At 35.4% G+C, this 11,843-nt stretch overlaps 1 protein-coding gene across 1 annotated transcript in view; it reads left to right on the top strand.

The window, feature by feature from the left end:
* The first annotated feature begins 1,517 nt into the window (after positions 1–1,517).
* Positions 1,518–11,843, top strand: part of su(f) (cleavage stimulation factor subunit su(f)) — a 175,910-nt gene continuing 165,584 nt past the window's right edge. Inside the window, exon 1 of the mRNA XM_081728104.1 lies at positions 1,518–1,675. Within this exon, the coding sequence (XP_081584230.1) occupies positions 1,652–1,675 (24 nt within the window). The 5' untranslated portion in view covers positions 1,518–1,651. The remainder of the gene's footprint in view (positions 1,676–11,843) is intronic.

Raw genomic sequence — 11,843 nt, 5'->3', positions numbered from 1 at the left:
GGGATAAATTAGGCCAAAAACCCCCGAAATTTGAATTTTTGGCAATTTTTTACCCATGAAAGGGAACGACATAGACACCCAATACTGATAGAGGTACATACTAAGGTCCTAGGCTACCATACCAAATTTTTAGATTTGGCAATTTCCAAAATTTAAGGGGGGTGGGGGGTGGGGGTCCTATGTACCCCTGCCAAAATTTTCAAGGGGTGCATTAATGTACCTATGTCTTATGAAAGGAATGGACCCCTATACATGACCATATAATCATATAAGGTAATAGGACCTCATCCAAGGAGATAAATTAGGTCGAAAACCAAACACGTGGTACAACGTATTGCTTACGTTTATATTTTGGCAATTTTGTACCCCTAAAAGGGAACGAGGTGGACCACCCAAATTTATAGTGATCCATATTAGCGTCCTATACTATAATACCCAATGTTGAAATTGGGCAATTTCCAAAATTTAAGGGGTGGGCCAAGGTACCCCTGCCAAAATTTTCAAGGGGTGCATTAATGTACCTATGTCTTATGAAAGGTAATGAACCCCTGTATACGCCCATATAACTATATATGGTAATAATACCTCATCCAAGGGGATAAATTAGGTCAAAAACCCCCGAAATTTGAATTTTTGGCAATTTTTTACCCATGAAAGGGAACGACATAGACACCCAATACTGATAGAGGTACATACTATGGTCCTAGACTACCATACCAAAATTTTAGATTTGGCAATTTTCAAAATTTAAGGTGGGTGGTCCTATGTACCCCTGCCAAAATTTAGGGGGTCGGCCAAGGTACCCCTGCCAAAATTTAGAGGGGGTGGTCCTAGGTACCCCTAGGTCATTGACCCCGGGCCAAGGTCATTGACCTTTGACCTATGACGTCACAAAAATTTTTGCTGACTCGGCTGGACATACGGGGGGGACTACTACTGAATGAATATGACATATCGGAACTTCGCCAAGTATGGTAGAAGAAGCTATTTGTTTAATTCTTCTTGGCCAACCGCTAAGAACATTTATAAATTTATATGTGGCTTTGTTATACGCAATTAGTACATTCAAATTCACAAACGATGACGAACTGAAGGGTACGAAGGTACAGTTGCAAGTAACAACCGTAGTCATAATAATATAGTTCTACTAAACAATGTTGAAAATAGTGGGTAATTAGGTTGTAAGTAGAAATGACCAAAACTGAACAGTTTACATCGATCATTTAGAAATACAGCTAGAAGATTAAATTTACAAGAAATAACAAAAATAAGTGAAATTTGGAGTTATACTAAGCATAGTTTGAGGGGGAAAGCGAGCATCCCCGGTGGGGATACTTCAGCTGACTTCTTTGGGGGGGAACAAAATGTGATTGAGGGGGAAAATCGCCCTCATCCCCCCCGGTAATTCGCACCCTATATATATATTGTTGTTGTTGAAATGAACCCTAACGAAATGGAGGTCTCATAACAGGTCACCGAAATTTCCAAATGTTAGACCTTATATTGAGGCTTTGCATTGTACGATTTTGTAACACTGCTTACAAACACGATTGATTTTGGTGTGGACGTAAGTTTATGGGAGCAGATTTATATTTATTTTTGCTTTACTTTTGTGGATATATCGTATTTATAGTGATAAAATACTGTGAAAATGGAAGAGGAGACTCTTGATGTGGTATGAAATATTTTTATTTAAAAATTCTTGTGTTTAAATATTATTTAGGGCTCTATGTATTGTAGTATTTAGTCTGTAGTTAGTTATTGTAGTAATTGTACAGTTGGAATCAAGCAACATGATGATAGTATTACGTGTGAAGCCGGCAATTATGTTTTTTAAAAATACGCAATCTGACAGTTTTATATAGATGCTAACTAAGAATAAGTTGGCATAGATTTAGAATTTTTTTGGTTGAATATGTTTTTAAAAATAGAATAAGTTATTTATTTAGGTTGCCTCCTAACCTGTTCAGCTACATAAGGGAATTTGAAGCACGGTTGAAGCACTTAGAATTCGATAAATTAGAGATAAAATTGAATATTTGCCACTGAAACAAACGTTTTAAGGTATACATTTTGCAGGCGGCAGAAATAATCATTAAAGAATGTTATATCTTGCAGAAAATGAGGCTTATGTATGACAGCAAATGTCCAAACATGAAAATTCCTTTGCAAGTTAAGTACCGGTACGATATATCGTCGCCGGCAATTCAAAACCTGCTATGTGCATTTTTATAAATTTTTCAGGAGAAACGAAAAACAGTATCCTGGTTAGATTTTTCGCTTTATAAAAGTGATGTTATAAGTAATATTTGATGCTGCAAGTAACTAGATACCTTCTCAAGTAATAATAAATTAGAGAGTCTAAAAGAGTCTAAAAGCTGCACCAGATAATACTATTATCTCGGAACGGCCGAAAATGTCACATAGCAGGGTTTGAATTGCCGACGACGATATAGTATTTATTAAGAAAAGACCGCCACTTATCTGCGTTTAAGACATTTATTCAGAAGTTGGTCATCTGCCTTATTTTCGACAAAGAGCGTAATAACTGCTACGAAAATTTAAAAATAATCCATTTTTAGGACCACTTTAAACCGATATAGTAAGAGTAGAATAGGGTAGAGTAGAGTAAGGCACGGTACGGTAGGATAATGTTAGCTTAGGTCAGGGAACTTTGAAATCATTTTGTAAAAATTTATATAGTGTACTTTCTCGTCTCCGTGTAAGGATAGACATTGGATACTAGTCTCTGCACACCTGCAGGAAATTTTAAAATACAAATGCCCGTTACTTTGCCACAATCCAACAAGGTATGCATTGACCTTGCTTGAAGTAGATTGCTCCCCTTGCCAATTAGTTCCATGTTCATAATCGCGTATACATAAAAAGGTAATTGTTAAGAACAGCTAATACACAGCTTCCGCTTTCCATATATATTATCAGGCACACAAACGAACAAAAAGTCCGTTTCTTTCTGGTAAATTTTCAAAACTTTGCTAGAAACGGAAGACCAACTTTGGAATTTAACCCGCATTAAATTACTTCCTTTGAGTACCGGTATGGGTGAAGTTCATGGAACCGTACAGGTGTAGTTTTGGCGCACTACTAGAAATAATAGTTAAAAAATTGTAATTCTTTCACAGAATTACTTCTTATTGTCCCCTAAAAGATTTGTGCTGGGCGACATGAAAATATCTCTCTCGGCATAGAAAAAATACAAGTATTCCACCAGAGATAATTGTTGAAAAATTACAGTTCTTTTTAGACTTGCGTATAAATACAGTTTCCGGATGTACGGCATAAGAACCGTAGTGCAAGAGCACAAACCAACCTGTGCTAGATGGCCACTAGAAGCCACGAGTGCTATGTAGCCGAGTCAGGGTAGGGCGAAGCCGGGCTTCCGAAGGGAACAGACGCGTCAGCAATGGCGGATGTACGTATAAGCGAGGACAGTGAAAAAAGAAGTGGATTTTGACAAATATGTGAGTTTCAATAACACTTGTCATGGCTTTACAATAGTAACGTTTCACTTTTAAACATAAAATACAGTTTCTGTACACTGTGCAGAAATACACCGCCGGCGGAAAATAACATCTAATAGTCATCTTTCATATGCATTCACTTATTTTATCCACCGTAAAGCACTTGTAATGATTTTACACTAGTAACGCTACACTTGTAAACCTGAAATACAGCTGTATTACTTTCTATAAAATTGTGTCGCCTGCAAAAATATGTTCCTTATGAATATATCTTTTCATACAAAGTATTCAATTTCACCTGTAAGTCTTCCAAAAGGTGGCGCGCCAAATCTACACCAGCACCCATGGAACTACCTATATCTATAAATGTGTATTTTCCTAATGCCTTCTATACATGGGTTTTTGAGCGACTTTGCAGTTTTTAAAAAAATGTATTGATAATGAGAGACCCACCACTTGTGTAAGTATAAATTGACACTAATATACCAGAGAGAAGGACTTAGCTAAAAGGTCCAATGTAGTTATTTAGTTTCTGTTGACGAATCGTTGATTTCATGCTGATAATTTGTCAGTGGTAATTTTTAGTAAACGCAAACAAGTTCCTACAATCATCATGATTCATAACGTTAAGAGAGACATGTTTGATTTGGCATTTTATAAAAATATGGTTAACAAAAGTACGAGATTGTGCTCTTCAAAACTATAATCAAATGTATATATAAAATCCACTGTTTCTGTTATTAATCATTGCTGTACGTTTGAACTAGAAATTTATTGAAATATAGTTCTTCCCAGAGAATTTTATATCAGTCAATAATAATACTAAATAATGTCTTATTTGCCTCACTTATTGAACAGTTTTCTTACATTCTGTTACATAATCTCAGTTATTGAAGAACTAGTCTTTTACATGGAGATGCATCCTCTCACTGACTATGGTGGCTCAGTGGCAGAGCGCTCATTTCTAGTGCGTGAGGTCCTCGGTGTGTGCATTTTCTTGAGTTCTTCCGTTTCCTCCCACTTCCTTCATTCCGCCATTTTATTCACTATCATCACCACCGTCTCCTTTAGCCTCGCAACATGTGGTGGGGCTTTAAACTAGAAATTTCATTTTCTCACTGAATCAAACTATAATGAGACATTACCGGTATACAGAATAATGCTTTGCAAAGCTAAATCCCAATACACTATATGAACACATGAAAGATATTATCTGTAGGTTGTTTCTGTATCATTTTTTTAGTCAGAGATCCAACATTTACTATATATCGTTACAGTTTCTTAAACTAAGTCATATTATGCTCCAGTTATTTTTGAAGCATTTATTTGTTGACAACAAAATTATAAGACGCTTTCGAAAACTTCGTTTGGAGAAAACTCACTTGGAAAAGTAAACTATATATTGTGGCTTTTTTCAAGATAAGTGAGTCGTCTATTTATTAAAATGCTACAATAGTAGTTAAAAGCGCCTGAGCTCCAACCTATAACTTTGGCTTTCAGATCTTTCATTTACGGTTATGTGTGATTTCACTAAATAGTCTAAATTACTTAACTATATTTTTTTCATAAAGTTTATGATATAAAATTATTGTTCAAAGCCTTTGTATTTTAATAAGCCTTCTCTAAAATCAATGCATGTGAATTGTGCTTCCATCTTCCGAGTTCTTTTAAACTATGTTTATATGTTTGTGGTCAATCCTTTCGACAATGAGATCTCGGAAACTACAGGCTCTAGAAAGATGACGTTTTCACTGATCGATTGGAAATTTTGCGTAGATTGTCCAGTTCTAATTCAATATTTAAAAAAGACATGGCCATTATTTCTTTATTACATTTTTTTACGGTACACTGGAAGCGTTGGAAAAAAAAAAACCTAAAGCATCATATCCTATGCGTTATACGTTCCAACAGCACAATGTTGTATATTGGGGTTGAATATGTCTCAGGCGTTTGATCCATGGCCAAATAATAGTGAAAAAGGAAGGATAACCATTTCTCGAGTCTAAGGTAAATCTTTATTTTTTGAGTGTTTTGCCTAATGAACACCATATATAACTGACATTATAATTAATTGTATATGTAATGTAATTAGTTATTACATACTCCATGCAAGAAGAAAGAAAACACTGGTCATACATGAATTAGAAACTCCAGCCGGAAGTAGGCTCAAATCTTGCAAACGGTGCGAGATATTGAGAAAAAATAATTGAAAATATCTCCCCTTTATGATACCCCTTGCCGATTTTTTTAAATCAAGACGTCTTTCACTTGTGTCTGTAAAATGATATGTACATATGTTGTGAGGAATGGGAAGGAGATTTATGCTCATATGCGAATGATGCGCTGGGTAGAGAGCGCAGGTTCAGCCAGTTGCACTAAAAATCGTACGATTGTGGTTACACGACCATTTTTGAAAATTCTGATAATTTGTACGAATATTGGTACATGTTTCGTAAACAATTGTATGATTAGAATATCAGATTGCATTCTGACTGTCCACGACGGCTATATTTTCAATATGGCTTACAGGGTTGACAAAAAAACCATGGTTTTTATTGAAAAAACAAACAAAAAAAAAAACGGTTTTTGGGTTTAAACCCGTTTTTTGTTTAAATAATTTGCTCTATGTATTTATTTTGCATATGGACAGAAATAAGTTTGTTTCGTCTTGTTGTTATTATGCAACAACGGGGTTATGCTAGAATGAGTCACATGGGCTTAAGGCAGAATCCAAACCGCTTCTCGGCTTCCATCTGAGAGAAATTGTCTTCCATTTGAACTCGAAACCGGGATTAATTGGCCACAAATTCGATAAGTCTGCCGACTCACTCACGAAGGACCTCTGAGTTGTACTGATCTTTACATACTTGTTAATATAATTGTCAAGAGTCATTCCAGAACAAAAAGATAAACAGTTGTATAAGTGAAACCATTATACAGAATTATATATAAATCGGGAAACTCCCGCCTTATCCATTGGGAAAATCCTGTTATTACTTTAAATGCAAAGCAATAAGGGGATAACCCCTTATTGTTTGGCATGTAAAATTTGAGGTCAACGTATCATAATTAGTACACTAAAACTGAGAAATTGAATTACAAATTTAGTATGTAGGTATCATTCAATAAAATTAAAACTGAAAGTCCAATCTAAATTAATGTTGTAGGCAGTCGATAAATTTTGCCAATTTCTCTCAGTATATTTAAACAGCCATGGCTTCTTTATAAAACGACAGCCATTCAGGCAAGCAGAAATAACGATTTGGTGTCGTTTTCTATGTTTAGGCTTAACATCCTTATGGAATACCAAGGTTATTCAAGAGAAGACTTTCGTTTAAAGTGACATCCGAATTGCTATTTGGTTTACATATCAAAGAAGAATTGTGGTTCGACCGAGAATTGTACATGGGACGCCTTGATTAAAATGTAAAAATGGGATGATACTAGTGGACATGGTTTGATATGTGGAAACGTCACCGTGCAGTTCACACAATTTTAAGCATTTTTCGTTCTTTTTGGTTTATACCATTTTTTTTAAACAGCTGGTTTAAACCAGCCAACCTTCATGGCATATATGGCAAAACATGAGAAATCAGGATGAACGCGAAATACAATATCTTAGGAATGAAAAGGAGTACAGATATGAGACGAACACAAGTGGAAAGGCTATGATGTGATCTTTAACGCAATGCTGAAAAAATTTCACCACATCAGTTTCAAATGCCTCAGGTAATGTCACAAAGTCATAAGTGAGCATCAGCTAAAATACAATTTTTAGGCCCCTAAAATATTGGGAAGAAGTTGAGCCTGTATGTACTTCGTATCTGTCTCCACACAATATACAGCTGGACGAAATACGAAATTGTAGAAATGAATAATGATTTTATAAGGCATCAAATGTAGTGACAAACGGAATTTTGTCAGTGTTTGCACTTGAATATCTCTGGTGGATAAGTGCGAAAATTCTGAAAATTGTATCAAATGACCTTCAGTTCATAATAATAATAAAATGGAGTTTTAGAGCGTGCAGGTATACAAACTCTACCGTTGGAAATTTATATATAAAATGATGTCAAGATACAAGGCAATGTATTTCTTTCTGCTGTAAAACATATAATACGTGAAAATGGAACTAAATGTGACTAAAACAGTAAAATACCATGTCACTAACAAAGCATGGACAAAAAACATATTTTATAAATTACATGTGAAACTCTAATAACAATACATTTGAACAGAAATTTCGTTGCAAAATATTTCTGCAATACTATAGCTCCGCCATGTTGGTATTGTCATTTTCAAAGGTATAAGTATTCTGAATAGGTACCAAGAATGGATCAGTTGACTCCACAAATGATGTTTTTGTCCCCACTAGTGTAAAGAACCGAACGTACAAATCATTATGCTGCAGATTGACATCGTCAACCACTGCCAGCCACCACTTGTAATTGTAAACTACGCAATAAGGTTCTGGATGTGAAAATCAGAACAGTGGAATTCCGTGGGCGTTGATGTTATTTGTATATCCTCATATCCACATGAATTTGATGTTTTGTAACATGGCAGTATACTTGTGCTAAGCGGTACAAATGTGTTTTGACTTAATATGAGGTACAAATTGTATTTTGCAAACCTTCTCTCAAGGATAGGAGCAATAGTTTGTTTAGCTTCTGTGGTCACAAATATATAGTTGATTCCCATGATATTTTTTTCACAAAATTCATGAGTGATCATGATCTGGTTTTTGTATATTCTTTAAAGACTAGCACGTGATGCTTTCCGATTGATTGTACAACCTACACTGTCACATGGGGCCTTTGCGGTGAGGAGACGAAAAAAAAAAAAAAAAAAAAAAAAAACACGCAGGAAAGAGACTGAAGTCAGATTCGTGATATCAGAAGTTTTGTAGATTATTTTTGTTTTTGTACTGGGTGGTTGTCTCATCACTGAAATGAATCAGTTTTTTGACCGAGAACGAAAACTTTCTTCAGATGGTTTATGAGTTGCATCAGAAATATACACAGCAATAGTGTCTTGTTGTAAAGGAGCAGGACGTTTGGGCGCGCCTATTTAGGCGCAGACGTTTAGGCACGGCCGTTTGGGCGCAAAGCAGTCCATGATGAGCTGCTTCGGCGTAGTTGTTCGTTCTTGGCTGGTCATTGAGAACTCTGCCGTATTCCATATTCATACAGATTCCATATCCTTATTGGAAATAATGCTGTTCTTCTTATGCCGCCCAATCGTATCGTTGCTTTACGTTAGATGTATTATAAAGGACAGAAATTTGTTTTGGGCTGTCACAGGCTGCCTACAGTAAATGTATTTGGTCTGTTCTTCCTATTTTAATGTATAGCTAGTGCCCGTAAGTGCATTTTTATGAAATCTGAAATAACTTTTTATTAATACAATAGAGCATCAACTATCCGGCCTAATGGGCAAATCAAGTAACCAATAGCGTTCAATAAATACTTACATAATACTTTCTCAACCACCCGTAGCACTAAAAGCAATCCAAAACTAGCTCTTATTCGTTTCTTCTGACCTCTTGGTACAGGCCAGTACTTAATAAACACTTCTTATGTTTTGTACCATGCATTTTAATACCGGTAATTTATTATAGAAAATGAAAATATGTACAGTATTGTACACATTTTAAGATAAATTTAATAATGTCTGACTCAAGAAATCAAGTACACAGTGCAGTATGAGTATATAGTCACAACTTTAAAATAACTAAACATTAACGTTTTTTTTTTTTCCATACGCAAATTACGTATCTTTCTTACCTATGTCTTTTATTAAAAATAAATATTATTTTAGAACTAAGCCGCATAGTACAGAGAACGAATACTTGCCAGTCTGCTGCAGTTCCTTCCCATTTCTTTTCAACTGGTAGAGACAAGTTGTGCATGATGTGCAGAAACTTTGATGTGTTCAAGATGTTATTTTAATTTTTGCAAAATTATTTGTGAAAGTTTTCCGAATTTTTCAGTGCCTATTTTCATATTTTAATGCCTAAACGTCCGGGCTCTAGTTATGAAATACATTATGACATATGTAGGTAGATAACTATTCGGATAAAAGGTTTTGCGCCTAAACGGCCGGGTCCAAATGTCTTCCCAAACGGCCTAGCCCAAATGTCATGGACCCTGTTGTAAATTATGAACGGACACGACAGGTGTTTTAGAATAACTTTTCCCGCATATAGGGACCATGAAGCATGTAAATGTGTTGAAAAGTGGAATTTTCATGATCACCATATCGTCACTAGAAAGTAAAAAGCGAATGAAATAAATGTGTCTTCGCCACTTACCAAATCTCCGAGTTTGCAGCTTTGCATGAATATGTACATATATTGACCCTATTTTGTGGGAGAGACGAGATTTTGAAAAGTGGGACTTGAAAACGAGAAAAAGGCTGTTAGATTTTATTCACCGTTCACTAGATCTCCTCAACTATTGAGCATATGAACATGTAGTTTTCTAAGAATGTAGTTGAAACCAAACTTTTCCCGTCACTCATCAGTTCTCTTAAGTGCTTAAGTCAAATAAAATGCAGTATTTCTGACCATTCTTGGGCACTAATCGAATATCATTCTGAAAGTAGCATCTTAATCTATACTATGTAATGGTAGAATCCTTTTAATCCAAATTTAATCAAAAATATCTAAATTTTTAAAGTAAAGTTTTGTTTTTGATAATTTTTGAATTTTTGACAATGTACTTAATTCAGTCGTTTCAATTGTACAGAAACTTGAGAAGAAAAGTTGGATCCATTTAACATTCCAATACTCACCACAATTTTTAGTTCAGAATTTTATATATACTCTGTTTGAAATGAATTCAATTTAGAAATAAAACACTTGAAAAAGGTTATATACTCGCTGTGTAGCACGGTGCAAATCTTTTGCAATTTGCAAACTGAGAGTATTGTTTACTGATGCTTAAAAAGGAAAATTAAGATTACCATACATTATCTTTCATTCGTCCAATCATTGTGAATTTAATTCGCAACATCACAGACCGCAGTCACTGTTAGATGTTGAGTGATCAATATTGTACTGCTACCGAGTAAATGTCGCGTGGGAGAAACACTTTGTAGAAAACACAGCATAGATATCAGGAGATTCCTGATTTTACTATTATTTCTAACAACACGCAATGAAGAAATACGAAACTTCCGTAGTGTACCAATTAAGAAAAGGAACGTCATTTTAATTCTATTCCTTTAAATAAAATCAAATGCGAATGATTCAAATTAAAATAAAAATCTGGAAGAAAATAGTATTTTTTTCATGCTTGATAATGAGTAATGAAACATAAATTTTTATGGACCAATGCGAGCTACAGGATGTTTCAGAAACTGTGTATATAGCATTATATTACATTGCATTGATATAAGTAAATAGACAGCCGCAGAGCAACATCATTTCGTAGAAACAGCAAATAAAATGCGAATGACCGATGAGTATGACGTAGGTTGTGTGAACATGCAGTAAAACAAATGAGATTGTGGTACACGAACGATGCTATAAGAAGTTGGTGGAATTTGCTCATATAATTACGGAAAAAGTGTTACATGTACCGTTATTAACAGTTGACACATAGTGCAGTTTAAATGGGACGGAGAAACACCCAACATCGGTCGACTGGGATTAACACCAAATCTGCGAATGACATCGCATACGAGCTTGACAGATCATTACGAACTGTTCAGTAGGATTCGCAAAGTGCGGAAGTGAACCTACACGTCACCAAATAGAAGCATTTGTTTACAGTCATAAATGAAACGAAGACACTGTTGGGCCACCGATATATGCAACAAGTCACAACATTTTTGAAACCATGTTCCATTCTAGGATGAAAGCCATTTTGCCAATTCTGATTATTATACTCTGATTGTACTCTTGATTACTTTTAAGTTTCTGTACTCTTACACTGTACTCTGATTATTTTAAGTTTCTTCCCATTGTCGCACAGCTTGGGAGGAGGAGCGTCGAAATTCTGCTCTCCTTCCGACAAGTCAGACCTGGAATAACGCAACCTAGAATGACAGTATTATCGATGATAAAGGTGTTATAAAGGAATTTTTGTGACTTGTTAATGTGCGGATACTGTGTGAGGGGAACCTGGGTTCGAATCCCGGCGATAGCTCATGTGCGTCGGAGGACAGCACATTAAGCTGCTGCTGCATGCTAAACTTTAATTCAACCAATTTTCGAAACTCCGAAATCCTAACCAGTTTTCATTTATTTATTTATTTATTTATTGAATTTAATGACCCAGATTATGGTCGGAGGCTATGGATGATTGTGATAATGAAGAGGATGATAATGGTGAAATGGAGAAAATGAAAGAACCT

Source organism: Thermobia domestica, chromosome 10, assembly GCF_964235325.1.
Source record: "Thermobia domestica chromosome 10, izTheDome1.hap1.1, whole genome shotgun sequence".
NCBI lineage: Eukaryota > Metazoa > Arthropoda > Insecta > Zygentoma > Lepismatidae > Thermobia > Thermobia domestica.
Note: the sequence above shows the minus strand (reverse complement) of the source record. Positions and strands in the feature narration are given on the sequence as shown.